Genomic DNA, 24,642 nt, shown 5'->3' on the forward strand with positions numbered 1-24,642 from the left:
CAAGATACTCAACATCCATTGGCCGGATACCATCAGCAATAGCCTTCTGTGGGAGAGAACAAACCAACTTCCAGCTGAAGAAGAAATTAAGAAAAGACGATGGAAATGGATAGGACATACATTGCGCAAATCGTCAAACTGCATCACGAGGCAAGCCCTAACTTGGAATCCTGAAGGGAAGCGAAAAAGAGGAAGGCCAAAGAACAGAAGCAGATATGAAAACGATAAATTACAACTGGACGGAGCTAGAAGGGATTGCCCAGGACAGGGTTGGATGGAGAATGCTGGTGAGCGGCCTATGCTCCTTCACGAGGAGTAACAGGCGTAAGTAAGTAAGTAATAAATAGTTTTTATGCAAAATAATGATGATGTAATCTTGAAATGAAGGAATATTTCTTCCATCATTCCTGATTTTTAATGGTAGTTGGTTTTTGGATTTTCCATCGAAATCACTTTATTTTAATTAATACTTCCTTCTCAAGACAGGGGTGTAGCTTACAAAATTTAAAGGACAAGAAGCGAATGTCCAGTACCTATGGCAGGTCGGAGGGTACGGAGGATCCGTCTATGGAAGTTGGAAAACTCTGATTCCAAATCAATGGTGAACATGGACTCCAGGATTCTGAAGGAACAAATGGCGTATGAACTTGTTCTTGGTCTTTGACTACCACTGGATCGTATCTTCGAACGTCGCTCCCCTGCCTAGTGGATTCGATCTCATAGGCAAAGGTTTGGAAAGTAGTTTTTTAAGAAAATCATCTGTCTCAGTTTGAGCACCCGAGTGGCATCTCGTACCACACATAAATTAATTGATAACTACTTAATAAACGCATATTTATTGTGATCCCTCTTTGTATCACTGTTAAAATAATAACTATAATAATAGTGATAATAATATAATTATTATTATATTTCAGTAATTCACAGGTCCAACTACACCAATATATTCATAAGCTTTATATTTTAAACTGAGTGAAGTACAATAAGACAGAAATTAAATATGAAATTCCACCGCATTTTTATTGAACGAACTTATTAAAAATGTTTAAATTGGAGTGTGTATATGAGAGATAGATTTGCTTGCCGCTATGACCGGTATTGTGAATACAGGTGTGTAGATATGTATACTGTTTAGTACAATCTCTAGTTAGAAACCTAACTAGAGGATTATTAGTGACACAGAGGACCGAAATCGAATGTTGACAAGATTCATAAGCTGAAGTGAGAGTGATGTGACTAGTTGAAAGTGAGTCACCACACTTCGATTTTGTATCGAATCAAGAGGGATTCCCGGGTTTTTTATTTGTGATGAAAAAATAACCCTTCACTTATATAGTAATCAAGTAGAACAATTTAAATGAATATATTGTTATTGTGGTGATTAACCGATACACTTACTGTACAGTTAAATATTTTATGTTGTGTTTAAACCTATCATAATGATACAATACAATAATAATACTGTGTACACCGAATTCGAGTTCTTGATTGTCTTGTTGAAGGCCTAGACTTACTGAGATTAGTTCTACTTCGTTATATTATTTCAAATTCACAGTTATCATTATGATGCACACTACTACGCCAATCGTTATTAGTAAAAATAAATTAAAAACCGCGTACACAATGATAACATGAATGGAAATCGACACAATTCAACAATTATTTTTAGTAAGTATTGGTGTGAAAGTAATAAAATTTCTGGTTATTCAATCTCATGCTGTTTAAAATACAATTAGCGTATGATGATTACATGTATATCATACACAAATGGATAATGTATAAATGTGAATCACGATGTTTCGTTAAGCTTACATTATGGCATAACATAAGAAAAAAAGGTTGAAAAAAAACCACCGATATTGGGTTTAATCGATTCTTTGTAAAAGAAAAATGAAATGAATAAAATATATTTGTCTCACTAAAGCGACAAATAAATCTGTTTACAAATTAATAATTATTAACAGTTTAAGGGTTGTGGATATTGTTAAGTTTTTGATTGAGATCATGAACCGATTGATGTTAGACCACCATTGAAAACCTGGAAGCACTGGGCGGCCATTTCGTCCCATTGTGGGACTCCTCAGCAGTGCCGACCACGATCCCGCTCGCGGGATTCGAACCCAGATCCCTCAGTCTCGCGCGCGAACACTTAACCTATTGGACCACTGAGTCGGCATCCAATGGTGTTAATGTCTAACCTTAACCAATCCACGACCATCTCTCATTGTACTGAGGTAGACACCTGTTTCTACCCGGCACAGATTAGCTCCACTGGTCACGGCTTCTCGTGGATGCGTACTGCTGAGGAGTCCCACAATAGAACGAAACGGCTGTCCAGTGCTTCCAGGTTTTCAATGGTGGTCTAACATCAATCGCTTCATGATTTCAATAATAGTTATTAAGCCAACCATATTTGGAAGATTTTACACTTTAGTTTAAAGTAATTTGACAGTAGTTAATTGTCATTTGTGTTCTTTTTGAAGTGGATCAGATTATCTTTCAACAGGAAAATTCCCTTTTTGAGGATCATGATTTACACAGTTGATGTCACAGACTGATCTTAGCTAGACTATCATTGAGAACCTGGACGCACTGAACAGCCGTTTCGTCCTAGTATAAGATTTCTCAGGAGTGCACATCCATGACTCTGAATGCAAGAAACGAACCCGGAGCCTATGGTCTCTCGTGCGAACGCTTAACCTAGAGACCACTGAGCCAGTACCTAAAGATGTCAACGTCTATTTGTAACCAACCAATCAGCTAACTTGAGAAACCCGCCATCCATTGTCTGCATATCTGTCTCACATCTGATACTGATAGAATTCTATTGGTCACGACTTACCCAATATGATTCCAGGAAATACATCCTGAAGCTAGTCACTAGTGTGTATTTAGTTTAACAAAAACGGTTTGAAATTACTTGTATTTCGGTTTATCAAATGAGTGAGACAATACAATTTATACAATTGTCTCAGTGCTTAAGTAAACAAACGCTCCCATATTTCATATCTTTGTTTTATCTGGAACATTACCAAATAAAGTGGTTTATTGAGAAATTTCATACACATAGTTCCCTTTATCATTTTGAAAAGAGCAAGAACAAAGATTCTAGCAGAATAGCATGAATTCATTTTATTTCGTAGGTTCTCGTCAGCTGCTTACAACCTGTGATATTTAAAAATCATAATTACATAATGGGTTTAAATTGCTAACTGAATATTGTCAATATATACCTAATGTGAAAGAATATTCTACAACATTAATTGTGACAACAGTTCAAAAGTGGGTTAGAAACAATCGATTACATAATGAATAACATTGAAGGAATGTAGTGAGTAGAGTTCAGTTGAAAGATTATTAATTTGAAAGACGGTTGAAAAAATAAAATAGAGTCGATGATGTAATAAATGCAAAAGAGAAAAAAAAATAAATAAAATAAAATGAAATTTTATGGTGTATTGAAGGAATATTTGTCACCAGGGCAAGGAAAGATTACCACCGTCTCCTTTTGAATACATAGGTCAGGTTTTTGACGCCTGATGGCAATGGCTTCAGCAAACTTCAGAAGACTGGAGTTTGGCTGCTTACTAATCACCCTAAAGGATTGTAAGGTATCTACCTGATGTCCTGTATCAAGGAGATGTTTGGTGATTGCACTGTTCAGAGTCTTCCTTTCCCTTGTTCTAAGACTTTTTGGAACATGTTCAAAGAATCTAAGATATGCTCTCCTTTCAGTTCGGCCGATGTAGCTGCTTTGGCAGGTACACGTAAATTTATAAATACAGTTGGCGGTAACCTGAAAGGGTTGCTTGTCGATCTTTGATTGAGTTATTGAACATGTTGTTTTATAGAGAATTAAAAGTTTAGCAGCCGGATAAGTTCTGGTTATCGCTGTATTCAGTCTCTTGTTGATAATTTGTGCGACATCATCACCTTTAAAGTTAAGATTTATATATACTGGTTTTTTATTGACCATAGTTATTTCCGTCTTCTTTTCTTTGGGCCTTTTATATTTGTCAATAAACTTTTGTGGATAAAAGTTTTCTTTTAGACGTTTTTCTACGTTCATTAATTCTTCTTCCAGTTTGTCGGTGGTACATATCTTTTCTGCCCTGTAAAATAGTGTTTTAACCAACGCCTTCTTGTAACTAATTGGACAAAAACTATTGAAATTTAGGTAGAGGTCATTCCAGTTACTTTTTCTATAAATTGAGCGTTGAACTGTCCCGTCTCTCCTGCGTTTTATGGCAACATCAAGAAAGTGGAACATGTCGTTCTGTTCGTGCTCCATAGTAAAATGTATGTTAGTATGAGCGTTATTGAAGAGTTTGAGCAGGCGGATTGCATGTTGTTTATTATTACAGATAATAAATGTATCGTCCACATATCTGGAGTATTCGGTTGTTTCATTAATTGCCTGTTTAAGTATCGTGTTTTCAAGATACCCCATAAAAATATCTGCCATAATTGGACCGAGTGGACTACCCATTGCTACGCCATCGACTTGGCGATATATGGTGTTGTTAAATTGGAACTGAACATCCGTTGTACATATTAGTAGTAGTTTTTTGAATTCTGGGGCTGGTAAAGGTAGGAGATCATCATTCTTACAAATTATATCAATAGTTTCAAAGAGTGGTATATTGGTGAACAAGGATGTTACATCCAAAGAGACCATGAACTTGTCGTTAACATTCGTATGATTTAGTCTATCAGCAAACTGGAATGAATCTCTTAACGTATATGTTGCTAATCTACGACGAACAGGTTCTAGTTTTTCTGCTAACCAGCGTGCGACTTTATGATATGGTGAGTTAATCATTGATAGGATAGGTCTAAGAGGAATGTCATGTTTGTGAACTTTTGGTAAACCATACATATGAGGTAGACTTGAACCACGTGGTTTTAGATCGTTGTAAGTAGAATTATCAATCATTTTCTTTTTTAGGAGTTCTCTAAGCATGCCTGTGATTCGTTTTTCTGTTGAATCAGTCAAATCTTTCTGGGATTTATCTACTTTGAACCTCAGTTGGTCGTCGAGGATTGACTTCATCCTAGTGACATGTTCCAAAAAGTCTTAGAACAAGGGAAAGGAAGACTCTGAACAGTGCAATCACCAAACATCTCCTTGATACAGGACATCAGGTAGATACCTTGCAATCCTTTAGGGTGATTAGTAAGCAGCCAAACTCCAGTCTTCTGAAGTTTGCTGAAGCCATTGCCATCAGGCGTCAAAAACCTGACCTATGTATTCAAAAGGAGACGGTGGTAATCTTTCCTTGCCCTGGTGACAAATATTCCTTCAATACACCATAAAATTTCATTTTATTTTATTTATTTTTTTTTTCTCTTTTGCATTTATTACATCATTGACTCTATTTTATTTTTTCAACCGTCTTTCAAATTAATAATCTTTCAACTGAACTCTACTCACTACATTCCTTCAATGTTATTCATTATGTAATCGATTGTTTCTAACCCACTTTTGAACTGTTGTCACAATTAATGTTGTAGAATATTCTTTCACATTAGGTATATATTGACAATATTCAGTTAGCAATTTAAACCCATTATGTAATTATGATTTTTAAATATCACAGGTTGTAAGCAGCTGACGAGAACCTACGAAATAAAATGAATTCATGCTATTCTGCTAGAATCTTTGTTCTTGCTCTTTTTAAAGTGGTTTACCCATGGATAAACCAGTTTTAATGATAGGTTGTTAAGAAATTATTTGAATAACTTTTAATGAATACAAATTAATAAAAGAGAATGGTATTGATCAATCTCAGCTAGTCTTCTAAGCTCAGTTTCATCAAGTTTCATATACATAAGATCTTAAAACACCATAACTAAAAACTGTTTAATAATCAATAAAGTCGTGTTGTCAAGGCCCTTTATTTAAAGTACCTATTAAATCGACGGTGTACACGTGTAAATTCGTATAACTTACGACTTAATGCACACCAGCTTGTAATTGACTTCATAGCAAAGTAATGTATAGATGTATATGTTTTAAACCATAAGATGTAATCATCTTAGTTAAGCTGTATTATTCAATTTACAAATGAAAAACAAAGTGATTTGACTATAAATAAGTCATCGTACTCCATGACGGCTAATTAAATTTTATTGCGAACTTACCTATGTCAAGAAATCGGTTGATATAATGAATACATTACATAAACATAGAATAAATATATATTTAGACAGTATTTAAGAAGTGACCATGATAGAATTTATTTGGCATTAAGTTTCTGCCTCACTCATGTTGAGAGACGGAGAACGTTATAGATTGTGGCACATAATAGGTATTGATATCTTCTTAATTCAGCAATGTTCGACAGACATTCGTATCTGTTTAAAGCATCTTTAAGTAGAAAGCGCCTGAAAAAATATATATTAAGTGCTTTCACTCATAAACAGATCGCACCTTTATTCAGTTTCGATCTCGCCTTATTTTTTTTACCTATTACGCTCTTTGATCTAGAAGTGTTATCACTCTCATCAAATAATCATTAGCTTTTTTTAAGAAATGAAGCAACTGTTTAATAACTTAAAGCATTTCCTATTCTTTTAAGAGGATAAAACTAAATCTAATCACTTTTTAAGTGTGCTATATTAGATACTTTTAGGTTACAGATTTCCAATCTAAGCAAATTAAAAAAAATACTCAGACAACAATTCATTCATAGTTGGTCACTAATGATTACATCATGTTGTATTGTAAACTAACCAAAGTTGGAAGTTTTCATTCTGTGTTCAGTTTGACATCTAGAGGTTTAAGATTAAATTTTGTGTGGATATAAAGTGTTGAATAATCTCAAACTACAGTGAAATATTTGTTCCATACTTCTCGGCTTTTAGTGGTTCTGTAGCTTATGCGAGTCCACAAAGAAGAAAATTTCCTAGGTAATTTAATTCCTATAAGCTGCTAGGCAGTTTACATGCAAATATACTTAGTTGGACATTAATTTAAAAATCCAGAGATAGTTACTATCATGTAATTGCGTTAACAGATTCGACTACTGGAAGCGGTTAAGATAAGCTATTTAATGTGTATTATTTTTAATAAGAATAATCAAAAGGTTGGGAGATGCAACATTAGAAAAATATCTTTTCCAAAACTTTATTGTTTCATAATCAGTATTCATGAGTTTCAAAACAAGCTATTTTAATATATGACAAAAAGCACGTAAACTGTATTTCATACGTTATCTTTCAGCTGTTACCAATCATAATGTCTTTGTAATTCATTAATAAACTACAGGTTTATGTATTAGATTTTAAATCATCGTTTTTGTTGGCTCTAAGACTCAGTGATACTATACACTTTTTCAGACTGAATAATATAGGATGAAGTTCAAACAATCCAGTTTATAACTCAAAATCAAAGACTTTTCTTACAGAACCACCAATCCACAACTATCAACTAACACACTTTTTATACATCATTGAAAGATTATTTGAAATTTGAAGAAATCAATTTGTACCGCGTAATACATTTGTTATTAAATGAAGATAAACAACTAACATAAATAAACAAAATTTACAATTTTAATCACGTTTAAAAAATTATAAACAAAGAAACAATAACAACAACAACAAAAATCCAGTCTTCTTAACATAACAATTTGGGTATATTAAAGTGGTTATTTGTGATTTCAAAATTAATATTGGCACGTACTTTATTTCTTCATTCTTAAATTTTGTTTAAATTAATGAAATAAGAACAATTTTAATGTGTATGTAAATATCAACTATTTTAATAAATTGAATTAATTCAAACTATTTATGTTATGTTCGTTAACTTGAATGCTACTACTGATTCGTCTTACTCGGAACGGAACGAAGAATCAAGGATTCAGAGATTCGATAGGCTTGCTAGGTTTGAAGCTATCACGAGTTCACTTAATCGGCGAACGAGAACAAGACTCGGTGACCAAAAACCAGTAAGCTAGCTATTGATACGTCCCAGCCCCGCTAACTAGAGAGAGAAGTCCAAGCTTGGAATAGGAAGTATATTCTGCAAATCAGCCATAAACGAGCGATAACAACAAACACAATTCCAAACCGTCCTTGGGGAGAGTTACCAAATAGCATACTAAAAGACATAACGGATCAATAGCATTCAAGATATTTCCCAGTGGGAAATACGACATGAAGGTGACAAGAGCGCCTTTGGCGCGAAAACAAAGAAATTCGAATTTTCTAAATAAATTACAAAATTCGGTTCTTTTCCAAGTGAGTTCTGAGGATCTAACGTCCCCAACAATTTATTGTATAAAACAAAATTAACTTTAAATGATAAGTTAATAATGAATATTTTCAAAATATATCGAACTATAATAAGGCATGTTAATTCACTTGGCTTAGAATAAACAACTTTTGAATTAGAGATTGATATTGTGAACATAAAAATTTCTTAACCGTAAAGTAGAAATTTTTTTGGAAAATGACTATTTACATCAAGAAATGATTACTATAAGAATTAATTGCATCATATAGATGGATAAAATTCTATCTTGTTAGAAACAGATACTGGCCACTATCGATTTGTCATTCACTGTTTAAGTAGTTATATTTTTTTTGTAAAATTCTTTCATTCGTTCATTAAGTTTTTAACTAATGCAATTAGCAGTGATTACTTAGTAGGACAGATAACATAGGTACCTAAATTGTCTGATGGACAAAATATAATCCACTATTTCAGATGTCTTATTGTTCAATACCATGATCATGTTGATACAATTAATTAGATTGGAAAGACGTTAGCTGTTATTACGATATAACATTTCATTAATTTATCTGTAACAAGCGATTTTACTGAGCATCCTTTAGGAATTAACATCTGATGTTAGATGGATAATAAGCTATGAAACTGTCTCTTCACAATTGGCTATATTGAAATACTGGCATGGCTATGAAGCCGTCATCTCACAAAATATTGTGACGTATGTTGGTGTCAGAGTCTCAGACACTTTATACACTATGAGTAACTATGATGATGTTATAGTAAATACTGTTTCTATCTTACTGTGCTGTACAATATGAAATATGAACACAAATGTTTATTTCATTTGTATTGGTTGTTTGAATCTTCTCATTGATGATTAGGACTGCAGTTGATCAGTCTCTTATTGGCATATGTGCATCCTGTGCGGATTACCTCGATATTGCTTTAAATCATAAGCCTTATAATCAGAGATCGATGGTGGCTAGTACTGGAATCCAGGACGCACATTTCATCCTATTAGGCACTCGTCAGGTGGACGTATCTGCATCCGAGTTTATATTAACTCCGGGGCTCAAAACTAGTACCGTTCGCTTCAAACGTCAATGGGAAGATTCAAACAACTAGTACAAGTGAATTAAATTTCACCCCGTTCCACAAGCCAGTGGCTATCTGGACTCAGTAGCTAAGTGGATAACGCGATAGCGTTTGAAGCGAATGATACTGGGTTCGAGTCATGGAGTGACCATCAGCTCTAGGATTCAGGTACATTAAAATAACGAGTGCCAAATAGGATGAAACGCGCGTTCTGGATTCTATTGCTGGTCACCATCCACTTCTGCTTGCAAATTTTGTGTCCACAATATGAATATAACATAACCAATTGCAATACAGGAAATAAAAATGGTGTTACATATTAAAAGCAACAATGATTCACTACCTTCTAAATATGGTATTCTATTTTGATGCTATCGTTTTGTCAGTTATAGTATTATTCATTTCTATCTGTTAAAATCATAACACCAGTGAATAACTTTACTTAAAGCCACCATTACGAATCTCATCTGACTATAGCAATAATAAAAGTGTATTTTTTCATGCATAAAACTAGCTGACAGTTTGACGGAAACAATCAATGACTTGATCCAATTTACCAAACATTTAAAGTAGGAAAATGGGACTATTTATTATCTTAGTATACAAGTGACTAGAAACAATGGTGAAAACAATACACAAACCTATATTGAAATTCATACTTATAACAGCAAAATAAGAACTCAACATACGCAAATGATTTTGTATGAGATCTAAACGAACTATTAAGAAAAACGCAATTGTTTCTATTTCGCAAGCCAAAATTAAGTTATTTAAATGAAAAGGTACATAATTATCCGTATACTCTCAACAACGGTTGTATTGTGAGGGAAATATTATGCACCCGAAAAGTTAACAATACTAGATATGTTAGGTAGTAATGAATTGTGATCGGTTAACGACCATAAAATAGCCTGTAAAATTGTAAACTGAGATAAGTGCTACAAAATCAGTAAAAAATGCTACTAGTTGTAACTAATGTTAACAGCATATTTCGTATGATGGACCGAGAATAAGACTTCCAAGAACAAGGTTAATTTGCACCTAAAAGGAAGGATTTCATGAGTTGTCTTAGGGTCCGTGTGATGGGGTTACCAATCTAATTCAATTATTAACTTATTCCGCTACGTTGTCTGAAGAACTATTGGTCTTCTCGTTATTCCAATAGCAAAAAAACCTTCTCTAAACAATAATCTTTTGACAGTGAACAATGACGGGAAAAACATCAATGCTTACTGGCCTACGAACCCCTCCCAGTCAGAAGACGAAGATAGCAAGCATAATGATTCTTGATTGCAACCCTTTCAATCATGACTCAAAGCTCATACAATACAAAAATATACCTCAAATACCTGACTGGGAATGAACACAAGAAATTACAATGAATACATAAATCAGGGATAGGTGGTACAAAAAGAAGAGATAATGAAATAATCATTGATAAATCTGGACGGATAAGACACATAACAATGGTTTATGGGTCAAGCAAAGCTTGTAAATGAGGAAATATAAATATACAGCAATTCAAGCGTTTAATCATCGTTTAAAAAATAAAAACAATAATCTCCTGTAGGGTAGTTCTGAAAGTTCAACCTTATTCAAATATTCTCCAATATGGTGAAACCAAATTAAAGAAATCGTGTTTTATTTTCAAGATCTATGACTTTAGTAATACTAATGGTACTCGTTTAAAAATATGTTTAAATAATTTTGCGTGACCTAAATATGCTGTTAAATGTTACGATCAGTAGTAAGTAGTAATTAAGACTTGTAATTCCGTATTTTGGGGGTTACCAGTGAGAGAAAGATATGATGAGCATGTATGCTTAACTCAGTTGTATAGTATAAATAAAACAAACAAAAAGTTTTGGAAGATGGTTCTTTTAACTATCAGAACTATGAAGTGTGGAAACTTACTTTTAGGTCCAATGTAAGCTAATCATTCAGAGTTCGAATCCATGTCGGTGTATAGAGTCTCATTACTAAATATTTCCAAACTAGAATGGAACATGTGTTCAATGCGTCTTGATTCTTTGACTACTGTTATTTACTAAAAAGGTCCACTAAAACGTTTTTACGAAATGATCAAACTTAAACCTCATCCTTAAATATCGTGTTTTTTTCAAAACAGTATTCTAATCTACTGATGATACAGTTTACTCTATATGATCACATCTAGATCAATTTTCAACGTATTCTGAACTTTTTTCAATTGGACATACATACTTGGTACCAAATAAAACAATTCAATAAGTTTTAGTAAAACCAATCGATCAAAATGTAAGTGTATACATGAATTATTAATTTAATTTAGTCTTCATATACATTCATGGATGATCTTAACAACCATTTAACTATTACAGAAATATGGGACAGCTACACAGATAGTAATTTATTCGCAAACATGTTACAACTTTCTAACCGAAAATTTGTTTTAACTTTGTAATTAAATACAATGAATTCAATGAATTACATATGCATCTTTAAACGTATAAATAGAAATTATATGTAAGCATGTGAATATAGTCCATTTATAAGTAGTAGTTTATAAGTAAATGAAAATTTGAACAGATTTTATTACAAAAAGATTTTGTTTAAAAGGAAAAATTGGCATATTGATTGTTTTAATCAGCTGTTTGTTTAAAGCGTTTCCTAATGTACCTTAAACATTTGGAATTATTCTGTAAGATGAGGATATTTTTACTGTAATGCATTAACCCATAAAAAAAAGTGTTCTCCATAGAGATAATGAAAATAATAAATCTTCCACACACAAAAATAAAGATAATTACAAAATACACGTCTATTTAATAAAATTAGATACACAATGTTAATAATTTTCTTTCAACAATCTAGTACACGAATTCTATTATTAAAATCACCTGTAAGCTTTTAGTTTAAATTATTGCGTATTAACTTTGCCAATAGTTAAGTGTATAAAACATTACGTTAATACATAGATTAAATAACAAATGCAAAGAAGCTGAAGTTGCTATCAGTTTATAGAACAATGTGTATGAAAGCATATTCAGTGATAACCATATACCAAGTAAGAATATACTTTCGTTCTATTCAAGGAAAAGTGTTAATGTATGGTGATAATATTCAGATATATCAGATTGATCACATTATAATAATGGTACATATTATTTTTTTTACTTTTTGGCGGTAGACCCATTACAAGGTAAGGAATCAAGATAGAAGTAAGTATTTCTTAACAAATTGGTCAGAAACAATCTTCAAACAATACAGACAATGTTCGCCTTACAAAACAAAATTCCTAAGTATACATTTAATAGGATAAGTATGGAAATGTTTAACGATTGTTTGATTACATCAATAGAATTTTATGTTAAATAGCAGTTGTAATTATCATTTGCAATTGTACTCAAATGGTAGAGCATCCAGTGTAGATGATTAGTTAAAAGATTTCAATGAAAATGGAAGTCAGTTTAGTTACCTAGAATCGGTGAGGAAGTTCAACTGATAAAAGCCAACCGTCCTAATACAAAGAACTCACCAGTCCAATGAATTTTCCCGTGACTTCACCACATAATAGACGCTAGATATAGAATTCACAATAATATACTTTTATACACATGAAGAAATTCCATTCGGAATTTAATAACAAGGCGTTTGACTACTATTTACAATGAAATGAAATGTTTTACGTAGCACAGATTTTTGATGAAGTCAAAAATGAAAGCTTATGAGCAATTAACCAATTATGGGCTTGAAACATTGGTCATAAACACTGAAAATAGTAGGTAAGTAATTATGATGAATTTTTACATGATAAAAGTCAAGTCGATTGATGATATCATGATCATTTTTAGAGCCGGCCTGATTGAGGATTACCTCAAGATGAGGTGTTATATGTAGTATAGCTAGTATGGAAAGGATTTATTAGTTGATTAAAGAAAATAGATAATAGTACTTTACAAAATCCATATTACAAAGATTACGATAGATATGTTCACTGGTTATCTAGCTGTAAAACGTCAAGTTCTCAGTGGTTTAATCTCTTAATAACTTTTTACTTTTACTCCATAATCTGATTGCATGTTCAAATACTTAGCTTTGAGCTAGACTTCTGAGCAGTGATTACTGATATTGCTCGGCTGGGAAAACTGAGGTAAGTAGAATTTAGTTTGAGCTTGTAACCTAATAATTTAAAGCCAAGCGCTCTACACATTAAGTGATTGTTTCTTTGCACAATTGTATATACATCAAATGTAACAGCAATTTATGGTTATACTGATAGTCAAATACCTAAGAGTTAGGAAGTACAGATTAGTGTAATATCACAAGTCTTCAGAATTCTATAGAGGTGCATAATGTGATGGGTTGGTTGACACAGAAATTGAATTACTGATAATTTTTCAAGATTTTAATGATTTACTGAGAACTGGTAAAAGACAATCAAAATTAATGGGCCCCGAACAATTCTGTCATTTTAGAATGAAACTTTTCAGTGTTGTTTACCCACTACTTAAAAAGGGGATTATTAAGACATGAAACAACTACAATATTATCTAGTAATAGGTCCCGAATATAACATATAAATTTTTCCTATTTCAGTCAATTGGGGATGACCCATACCATTTTACTTCACATCATATCATTCATTTCATCAAGTTTTTTGACTAGATCTTCCATCTTAGTATAATATTGATGGAGAGACTACAGTTAACTTTTAAGTCGATACGATTATTATGATGAAATAGTAAATTTTCTTTAACGAAAATCTATCTTGGTTCATCACAAATTTAGTAATAATTCGTTGGTGAGAAAAATAATAAAGCTGATGAGGTTAAACAAGAACTTTTAGTAAATCTCAGCATTTAGGTGACACTCTACACAATAATTGGGCATTATTTACCTTGTGTATTCTTCTTGAAGCCATACTGGGTCAGGAACGTAGAATTTTACACGAAACCAAAATGTAAAGTTTGCTTCTCCTGAAAATTAAAAAAAAATGAAAATTAACGTTTTTGGTATAGAAGAACTGAATTATGCTACTTGAGATAAGCCTATTTGATTGAGTATTAAATAAGATTTTTAACAAACATAACGAATAAAGGCGTTAAGGACATTTTAATTGCAACATATCCAGAAACACCTGGTTTTAGTTTTGAAACTTTACAAGTTTTCTTTCTACTCTAGTCATCGTTAGCTTAAAGATAAACAAAAAATTACTTTACCTGGATTCAAAATACATCTATAAGTAACATAGTTTTGAAGAAAGAGATAAGTGATGAGTTCAGAGCTACCAAGATTAAAAGCCAAATACTTAATACAGAATGCAATTATTACTTTCTCTTTATTTTAGTTGGCATATATAAATTAGATAAATTAGGTTAAGTCAAACAGTCATGGAGTTTTCTGTGGATTATAATAAATTTAATCTATTAATAACTTCCATTAATTCAATACGTATCAGTGTATATTGTATCATCTATTGAGAGATGGTTACTGTGGCTTATATTAATTGGAATAGTTTAATGGATGGAGTACCTGTCTATTGAAGTCACGTTTAACTTTAAGGAGAAAACTAGTTCAATAACACGAAAAGAATAAGTGAGAAGAACATAAAAAATTGGTAAAAAAAATGGAAAAAATTGTAAGAGTCCCGGAAAAGAAGTGGTAACGTGTAGTATATTTTCAATCAATATATCTTTACATAAAAGAGTGATCATACTGAAATTAATTTTAGTGTCAATGTTAATTCTTTTTAGCTTATCAAGTCCAACATGAAAATATTACTTCGTCATTTATCTTCGTAGTTTTGAATATATTCTTATTAAATGTATTCAGGTACACTGTTCAAACTGTTGTATCTTAAATCACCAAGGTGAAGAACCGTAACCGAATGGTAAGCACAGAAGGAGGAATAATAATATCGTTTTTGACAGACAGTTAACAACAGAAAATACGATCCGTAAATAACACGTGAAATATATGGCAATACTAATTTTACGGTTTGGAGGAAAACAAATAGTAAACACAGCTGTACTACCATGAACAACTTGGTTTCACGTCATTCACGGCTTTCAATCATAGATTACGGTTATCTCGTGAACTTTAAAAAAGAAGACGAGCCCTTAACGAAGCTAAGCTCGACTAATGTTATGTCCGTGTTATAGTGAAAAACGCTTTACTTTTTAAAGTGATAACCTCATTTAAGTGTTAACAGTGACAGACATTCAGATAATCAGTATTATTGCAGATCTTACAGCTTCCTCCACCAATGGACAATATCTATAACTACAAATCTTATTTGGTAGCTATAGTTTCGTGACACAAGTGGTCATGAAATCTAAGGAGAAGAGTCACTGGTACTTTTCGTATCACTGTATAGAATTATCCAATGAATACTCTGTAGTATTGCTAACTGACAATAAAAAACTAGCTCCACAATATAGGTAGATAGATTATATCCTGTGTTTCATAAGCGATTAGATGAGTTGTGCTAAAACCACACTATATTTAAAGTGCTTTATGTAAAAATGCAGTTTTTATATAACTATCTGCTGGTGTAAAACTCATGTGTACCAGAAATTAGAACCCAAACTGATGTATAAATGTAGGTCCGTACCTGTTTGAGGTCACCTCAAATTTTATTTACAAATTTACATAAGCTTATTGTAGTAGGCATATAGGAAGAACTCATAAGAGTTTGTACAAGTATCTTTTACCATACTCTGCTCATATCCGACAAAAAGAAATGTTATCTTATGTACGAAAACCAAGCGCTTGATGTGTCGAGCACACGAGGCGAATTTTTCCAGAACTTTTAAAATGATTTGCAGCTAACCAAAGACATATTTACTTCGCTCAATTGAAAACGTCTGCAAAAAGTATTTTCCACCTGAACTGTATCTACAGAGGGAAAAATGTTTTTTTGTTATAGAGAAACAACTGTCCTGAAACATTGTTACGCAGTTCGTGGTCTTACTTTTTTCTGGTTACCTGTATTTATTCATCAATTTGTCCTAACTATTATTTGAATCAATTGTCACCTCAATTTCCCTACTTTATAAGACTAGATTTTTACAGTTAAGTATGCGTTAACCGTAACTATAATACGTAGTGTCGATCTCGTGCCTTAATACCCTAGTTTTGCACCTCATTTAAAGCTTTATTCAGAAATGTACTTATGAAAGTACACTAAACTTTTAATTCAAACCACAAATATATGAAATTCCAAACGTTTCATCTACCAACTTGCAAAACGGGTAGTACAAGTTGATTAAATTTAACACAAACATATACATAGGATTCAGCAGCCGACACTAATATGACCAATAAGTCTATATCCGTTTACAGTTTTCTATTCTAAAAAGAATATGACTGCTTAAGTCGAATATTTTGCCGCATCAAAATAATTCAGTCAAAAATGCAAAACTAGTATTAACAATTCCCTTAAACCTGTGAACACTTTATTTCTTGTGTAAGCCTGGAAAGTTTGATCACTAGAGCAACTTTTTAGAATAAGATATGAATTCAATATTTTAGTTATCACAGTATCCGACATATTAAAAAAATAAATGTTTTGTATAGTTATTCACTTATGCGAAAACATTAGACAGGGTCTTTAAGAGCCAACAAGTGAACTGAAATAATTTAGTTTGAAAAATTTTCCTTCTGATCAAGTCGAATATATTTAACTATTTCAAGAACATTATGTGCAATTGAACATATGATGAACTTAGGAAGCTGTACGATATTGATTTAAATATTATTTATGAAGCATTGAATCATTTTGTTGATCCATAGACCTCATTTACATATATCTAATTTACATGTACGGAGAGCTTACTTTATTTAAATTCAATATAAGCATGTCATATTTTCTGCACATAGTTTTTAAATTTATAGGATCAGCCTAAGTACCAGTATGATTATTCTTGAAATTGTAAAGAAAATAGATGATTAGAAAAACATTTTACCATTTGTTACCGGAACCTCATGGTCGACTAACTAATAGCAGAGTATAAAATTTAAGGTTGGATTGCTTGATACTTAATCCTCAAAAGTAAAGATTACGACTTGTGAGGCAAACAAAAGTACATTAAAAACAGTTACTTTTTTAGGTGTCGTCTAAAAATCTTGAAAAACAAATGGTTGGTGATTATGTTCTCAGCACGTTTTTTTATTAAGTACTAACTAAGATTTACAATGTGTTCAGATAAGTTTTTCAAGTGGCAATTCGGTTTTGCTGTGTTGACTAGTAGGCAAAACCATCAGATGCATGTTAGGCACTTTGCGCCGTAAATACTACTCTCTTACAAAACTGTGCACGAGATTATTTTTGGTTTAAATTGCTCTCGAAGATTTTGTCACGAAGAGTTCCTGTACAATTAATTGTTTATAAACTAATGGTGTAATTAAACAAATAAACAACGTCGTATCTATAATTGAAGTGTCTGTTGATTATTAGCAAACATGAATAACATTCTTTATCAATAGATAATCGCTCAAAATCCATAAAATACTGAACGAATAAGTTTTCAGTCGGGTTATTCTTTGAAAATTTGTAAATTACTTTTTGTTTAGTTTTGAAAACAATATTTACTTACTCCCCTAATAAATCTCATCATTCAATTAAATTTGGATAAGAAAGACAGTCTTCTGAGTACTTTTTCTGATATCTCAAACGATAGCTTCCGCGATTTCAAAAACCCAATAAAACCACTTAACTAAGATTCAACTTCAAGTGCAACGTACGTAAAGCACTAAGATAATCGTGCACGTACCAAACTTTAACAGTTTGTGTTCTGATAATTAATAAGCGTAACGTAATAGAGGCATTTTTAGGTATATGTAACCAAAGAATTAAATAGTGAGTCTTCATATTATTTCACGTTCTAGACTCTCAGTATAAGTACAACCGTATTTTCATTATAGAATAAGCAAATATTCAACAAAAGTCTATTCATACCACTTAAAATACTTTTAAGTAAGACCCTGCTTGTTTATAAAAGTAACTTGTAGCGGAATATTTTGCGAGGCTTAAAAACGTTTGGAATTTTTCGTTTTTCTCCAAAACAAGGACTTCTATGTGTTTACTTTCAACGTCTTCATAGTGTATTTGTCTTTAGAATGGTTTTTGTAAATAAATATTAGCCACAGTTGTTGCTTGTATTTCAAGTACCATATCCAACTGCTATTCGTCCATCTTACCAAACCACAATTCATCTAAAAAAAATCAGTCTCAGAAAAAATTCTTAGTGGCCGCCTTATAGAATATACCAGTGGTAATATTTTACTCATGTATATTTTTATTAACAAGATATCAAACCACTTATTGTGTTACAGCGGTTACAGCGACTATTTTTTTAAATACAATTGTAGTAATGCTATAAAACAATACATTTCATTTTACGAAGTAAATCTATATTAAATCGAAGTTCAGCCATGTTTTTAAAGTAGGAGCTAGTAAAACCATCTGCTTGTCTAAGCGCAAGCAGCTGAAAACGTATAATCAATTCCTTGAAAATCAAGTGATATTTTACTTCTTATAACTACAGCCACCAGTAAATGTGATCTTTGTTAGAGACCTAAAAACCGAATTCCGCCAATGTAATCTAATTTTCCTTTGACCGCATAAATTTTATCCATTAGCTACCATCTTGGTTCTCACTTAACGCCGAAATTAACAGTATTAATTATACATCAAATATTCGAAAAGTAATAATGTGGATTAAGATATTTTTCTCACCTTTACACTGCTTCCTGATTTTTCTTGTCGGATCCAACCATTTCTTAAATTTTTAATAAAAAAATAGTTACATCAGAATTTTTGAGATCAATATCCACACATCGAGGGTATGACAGCAGAAAACATAGTGATTTTACAATCAATAATAAAAATCAAAGTTTTTCCATAATTCAAAATCAGTGAAAAATATGTGAAGTAGTTACAAACCAGTTACTAAACTACAGTGAACAATCCTAAGAAGATAGAAATAAAGAGCAGGAATAGAATATCTAACAGATCATAAGTCGCTGCTGCGATTTATGACTTTGGTTTGGAGATTCCCATTACCTAAACAAAAATGGATGAATGAACTGATCTTTTCAAATGTAAGACAGAACCATTAGGTAACCAAGATATACGGTGAGGAAGGGCTTTTTGTTTCAAGGAATAATTTTCGGTTGATAGGCTTGTACAAGCATCAGCTTAAGAAAATTGCCCGGAACGTTTGTCTGTGTCTAAGAACAAAACAAGGACTTCGATTCAAACGTAATCGTGATATTGTTATAATCTACCAAAACTACTGTACTGCACAGGAAGAGATTCATCTAAACTATTTGCAGGTTCCTAAGTTTAGTTCAGTATTATTGGCCAAAAGTACTAACTCAGCCATCTTTAGAATGAGCGAAAAATTGGAATATTAAGACATTTCTGTTGGTGTAAACTCTACAAGAAAATAGTCACTAAAGAAAAAAGTCCAAGTATATAGAAATACGAGTACTGTCATTGCTTTTTAGTAAATAAAGGTATTCCGAGACTTCTTTCAAGATCACGTGTTACTTATTGGAACAGATTTAGGCTTTTGAAGCAAAATTATTTGTTATTCAGCACAGTGTTTGCCGAGAAACTTCATAAGGTAAAAAGCCTAGATTTCTGGTTAACTGAAAACCGGCTTTTGTACTTGACATCAAACGCAGCCTTAATATTTGATCATCTACCTTGGTATCGACGTTTTTAAACTAGTCAACAAACTTTTTTCAGGATCACATTGTTATTCACTATCCATGATTTATTAGTGTATATTTACACAATATCATCATGGTCACAGTTTGAATTTTAAAAACCTACTTTTGATGACCATAAAAATACGAATTCGGAATGAAGATGCTACAGGTATTTGTAGTTTGACAACACTAACTAGTCACACCTTCTATAGTGAACTGTGTCTACACAGCAAAATCAAAAGTCAGAAGCGAGGGGTTCGAAGTTATATTTTCGATAGGCTATCAATATATTGAGAAGCGACTGGTCTAAACTGGCAAGCGATCGCAGAAGTTGAGAGGATGCATGACCAAGCGCCTTCAGCTAGGTGAGCCCGTTAAAACTAATGTGGTCAGCATCACATGTCGAAGACTTAAAAGGCTATTGGTTTGGGGGGATTTATTTACCGCTACAAGAAACAATCAGCTGATTTTTTAACGTCAAAAGGTAGTCCACTTTCTATTGGAGAAATCCAAGAAGTTAAAGTTGCTTCCACTAGGAATTAATAGGACTTCCAAGTCGATGCATCAGTTTGTTAAGCTGATATTCTTTCCTAATGAACTATCATAGCAAAAGATAATAAAAAATATCGTGATGACTCTATGGTAAGACTTACATTTTAGTGTCTTAAGCTACTAAGATGGTAATCGATGATTTTAGAGTACTAGAGTCAAATGAATATTTTAACGTGATACCCATAGTCAGTCGAAGCTATTTTAGTTATTTGTTTCTATTTAGCGTATCAGAAAAGACTGAAATCCATAAGAAAATGTAGTGTTACAAAAGCATACTACATAAATATCAAACGCGGGGGAAAATATTTGCATTCGAGTCAAATGAAAATACTTTGTGTACGGTCATCAATACAATTCTCAAACAGTTATTATCAAATGAGCAATAGTATTACAGCCTTAAACACCGCCATTATTTTAAAATAAGTAAAAAATGAAAGTTTAATTTCTAATAACTGTGGAAGCGATACTTTGATCTGTCGACTGACCAAATGTAGTCTTATATTTATGAAATACAGTAAGAGAATTGAAAACTAAAACCAGTTTTATCCTGGCATGGTCCAAACAAACATGCCATCTATTGCTAAATAGGTTTCACAATAAAGGGAAAATATCTGGACCGATACTACTTACTATCAAGTTACCCTCTGTTGTTTGATGAAATGTGTATACAAGTCCAAAAAAGTCCTTTTCCAAAAGCTCCAGAAAGTCGAACGTTAAATCGAGCAGCGTTTGACCGCTACAGCCTCTCTATAAAGTAAAATTCATGATATGATGCGCTTACATCAACTCTGAACGCGACAGCAGTAGAATCAAGAAGCCAAACATTACATGTAATGGAATTTTGGTAAGACAAGCGATCCAACTGCTCTGCAGCTTCAACGTTGTAGGTTCCACTAAACTTAAGAGTCATCTAGTGTGAAAGGTTTGTACAAACAATGTATGTCGAAGCATCACATTGCAAGTATATGCCAATCAACAAAATTCTAGGGTGTAAAAAGCATCTTTTTACTTATTCAGAGGTAACAAATATCAGAACATTTGGCGAAAATTCGGCATTTTTTACAAAATGAAATCATATCCAACTGATTACAGAAGAATTGACGGAAACACGATGTAGCATCTATTTATCGAATGTTTGCTTGTTTACATGACAGGGTAAAACAAACTCAGAAAAAATAAATGACAACTCTTCTGTGTTTTACTCCACTAAGGTGTTATTTTTGTTATTAATAAATCTGAACTGTGATCAACATAAGGCATCAAGTTGTCATTGAGGAAGCACGGTTTTCTTCTTGAATGTGACTGGTTGAAGGTTTTCATATGGTTCGGTGCAGTGTATCGATCCATCCCCATCAACCAACCAGTCAGTCGAGATAGCACAGTCCCTGACTGCTGGAATATTAGTCCTCCAGATATTAGGACAGGTCGGAGCAGGTACAAATTGTATACCAGGTGTCCGAAACTTAAGGTAAAGTACGTGATCAATATCCACTAAGGAGGGAAGCTGCTAAATGTCGATGACATCCTCACAGTGGTGTGCAAGGATAAGATCTAGGAGTAACGGATCGTGTTTCAAGTCATTATGTATCGGATTTGTGATACATTGTACAAGTGTTCACTGAATAATGGTTAAAAGAATGTCCCTAACGAAAACCTCACCAAAAGCTTTAAGCTCTATCCAGTTGATATGAACTACGTCGAGGTCTCCAATGATGAGATAACATTCTGCCTTACTCCAAGGACAGATGAGCCTCTTCTATAGTCACTAACCCGTGTCTAGACTTAAATGTACAACATACTATCTCACGTGTTCCACTAACCTGCGCCTCCGATGTGATTGATTGTATATGGAAGTGATCCTCAACATATGGCATTATGCCTCCTCCCCTGCGACTTATGACTCTATCACTTCTAATAAAGATGTAGCCTGCAGTGATGGTAGAACAGTCTATATCTACGGTGGGCCAAGTTTCTGTGACAACAACTATATCAGGACTTTATTCATCCTCCGTCAAACTTAGCTCAGACGCTTGATTTCGAAGACTACGAGCGTTCGAGTAGCACACATTTAAAGTGTTTTGGGAATTATTCGTTCTACGCACAGAGGTCTCGGAAGCATTGGCTTCCAAGATCTAACCACCCGAAAACCCATTAGAGCTAGGTTTTGAGCATACTTTATAAGCAGTAAAACTTAAGATGGTACATATCACATGGAATCACCTCTCACATCCATAACATTGCATTTATTCTTCCACGGGGAACATTCAATATGTCTGTCCGCATTTATGAGCAAATCTGCCAATCTCGAAAATTAATTAAGAATGATAATATAAATATCGTCATGTAAAAACAAAATCTCAAGCCTTGACCGAACAAATCAAGTCAAAGTCGACCAAGTATGCTCTGATGTAATAAATACACAAGTACAATATCAAGTTAACTGAAATAAATTCAGCTTTGATGCGTAATTTATGATTTAACTGAAGGAGGAACAATACTTCTGTCTGTGGTGATCCTTACCAGGACGATAGTAACTGGTGCGAAACTTGTCTCTGTGTAGAACAAATTTTCGCGCGATGATAAAGTACCCATGTTTTTGTCGACTGTCCTAAAATGTGATGGCGTCTTAGGTCATTGAGGACGAAAAGAAATTGAGCATTCAGAGCGGTCAGCTGACAAAAGACGGAGAAATGTGGCCTGTGGACCAAAGATTTAGTTTATAAGCATGCCATAATACGATCTTCCTGAATAAAACAAATGGCCTCAATAGATTTTGTTTTACATCTCACACCTATACAGTATAGCACGGCTATTTAAAAATGAGTTGTAAAGTTCACTAATACTTAATACGGATTCAACTTAATGCTCTATAGAAATGTGTGGAGATTGAAATAAACACTACGATTATCATGTAAACGTCATTGAAACTATTGTTCATAATCGCATATGTGACGAAAACGTAAACCGTCTTTTACATAACTGATGTACGAATGATAATTATAATAGCAATGTTTCCGGAACGATGCCACCAGGATGCAATTATTATTCACAGTTAACAAATTGTTTTACCAATGATGACTAGACGTCTGATTGGTGATATAATTATTCGTTTGACCAGACGTTCACACGAAATTGATCATTAGATGTGCTCAAACAGACATGAATAAGAAGGCGTTGAAAGCAGCTAAAAGTTAAAGTTCTTTGTAGTGGTGTAAAGATCGTCACAATTGCAGTAGATAAAAAACTAAGTTTTTCGGAAAATTACCCGTGTCATCAACTACGATGAGCCCGATAATATTAAAAGATGTGCCAATGAGTTTGATAATAAGTATCCAGGAGAGGCAGTAGAGATATTTCTTTTCAAGTGTATTAATACCACCTGTCTTCTTTATTTACCACAAACTCCATAAATCAACATAGGCCTGCCATGCTACGTGACCTTGAAAACGACCAGCCAGCTTGAGGCAAAAACCCATGGATATATCGAATATCTTCTGAATATAATAATAGTCATAATAATCATAATTTATTCTCAAATAACAGTTTGTTACATGAGGCATGCCGATTTACAGGTAAGATCAAATTGTTACAGAAGATACAGCCTTCATTATGGTTGGTTACTCAGTTTGTTTGATATTTTTTGGGGTATATTGATCATAAAGGTATGGGGTATATTACTCCTCACATATGATTGCAAATATTAATAAGACCTGTATTGTCTTCGTACTCCTCCATTCCTGCATACCGGCTTGGCGGGGTTTGGGTTCCCCAACTTTTATTGTCACAGATTTAGGCGCTGCCAAATACTGAATATCTATGACATCTTTGTAGTGCTTTCTTATGTCATATAACCAACAATCTGAATTCGCTAGAGTTATTTGGCACAAAATGACTTCCAAATTCACTTTAACTTACATTGACGTCGTAAAACTCAATGATTTCCATCCCTGTCCTAGCCTAATCTAATGAGTGGGGTGTTTAAGTTCGCCGATAACTTTGGTAAGCAGAAATGTTATCAGGGATATTTACATTTGGATATAAAGAGAATGCTACTGTAG

At 33.1% G+C, this 24,642-nt stretch overlaps 1 protein-coding gene across 1 annotated transcript in view; it reads right to left on the reverse strand.

Annotated features, from left to right (window-relative positions):
• The window catches only part of MS3_00005124 (uncharacterized protein), a 114,540-nt gene extending 92,815 nt beyond the window's left edge, over positions 1–21,725 (reverse strand). Inside the window, exons 1-4 of the mRNA XM_051213157.1 lie at positions 21,366–21,725; positions 21,215–21,331; positions 19,053–19,095; positions 14,211–14,289 (exon numbers count right to left, since the gene is read on the reverse strand). Of these exons, the coding sequence (XP_051069103.1) occupies positions 14,211–14,289; positions 19,053–19,095; positions 21,215–21,331; positions 21,366–21,494 (368 nt within the window). The 5' untranslated portion in view covers positions 21,495–21,725. The remainder of the gene's footprint in view (positions 1–14,210; positions 14,290–19,052; positions 19,096–21,214; positions 21,332–21,365) is intronic.
• Between the last annotated feature and the right edge of the window lie 2,917 nt (positions 21,726–24,642).

Source organism: Schistosoma haematobium, chromosome 3 (assembly GCF_000699445.3).
Source record: "Schistosoma haematobium chromosome 3, whole genome shotgun sequence".
NCBI classification, from domain to species: domain Eukaryota; kingdom Metazoa; phylum Platyhelminthes; class Trematoda; order Strigeidida; family Schistosomatidae; genus Schistosoma; species Schistosoma haematobium.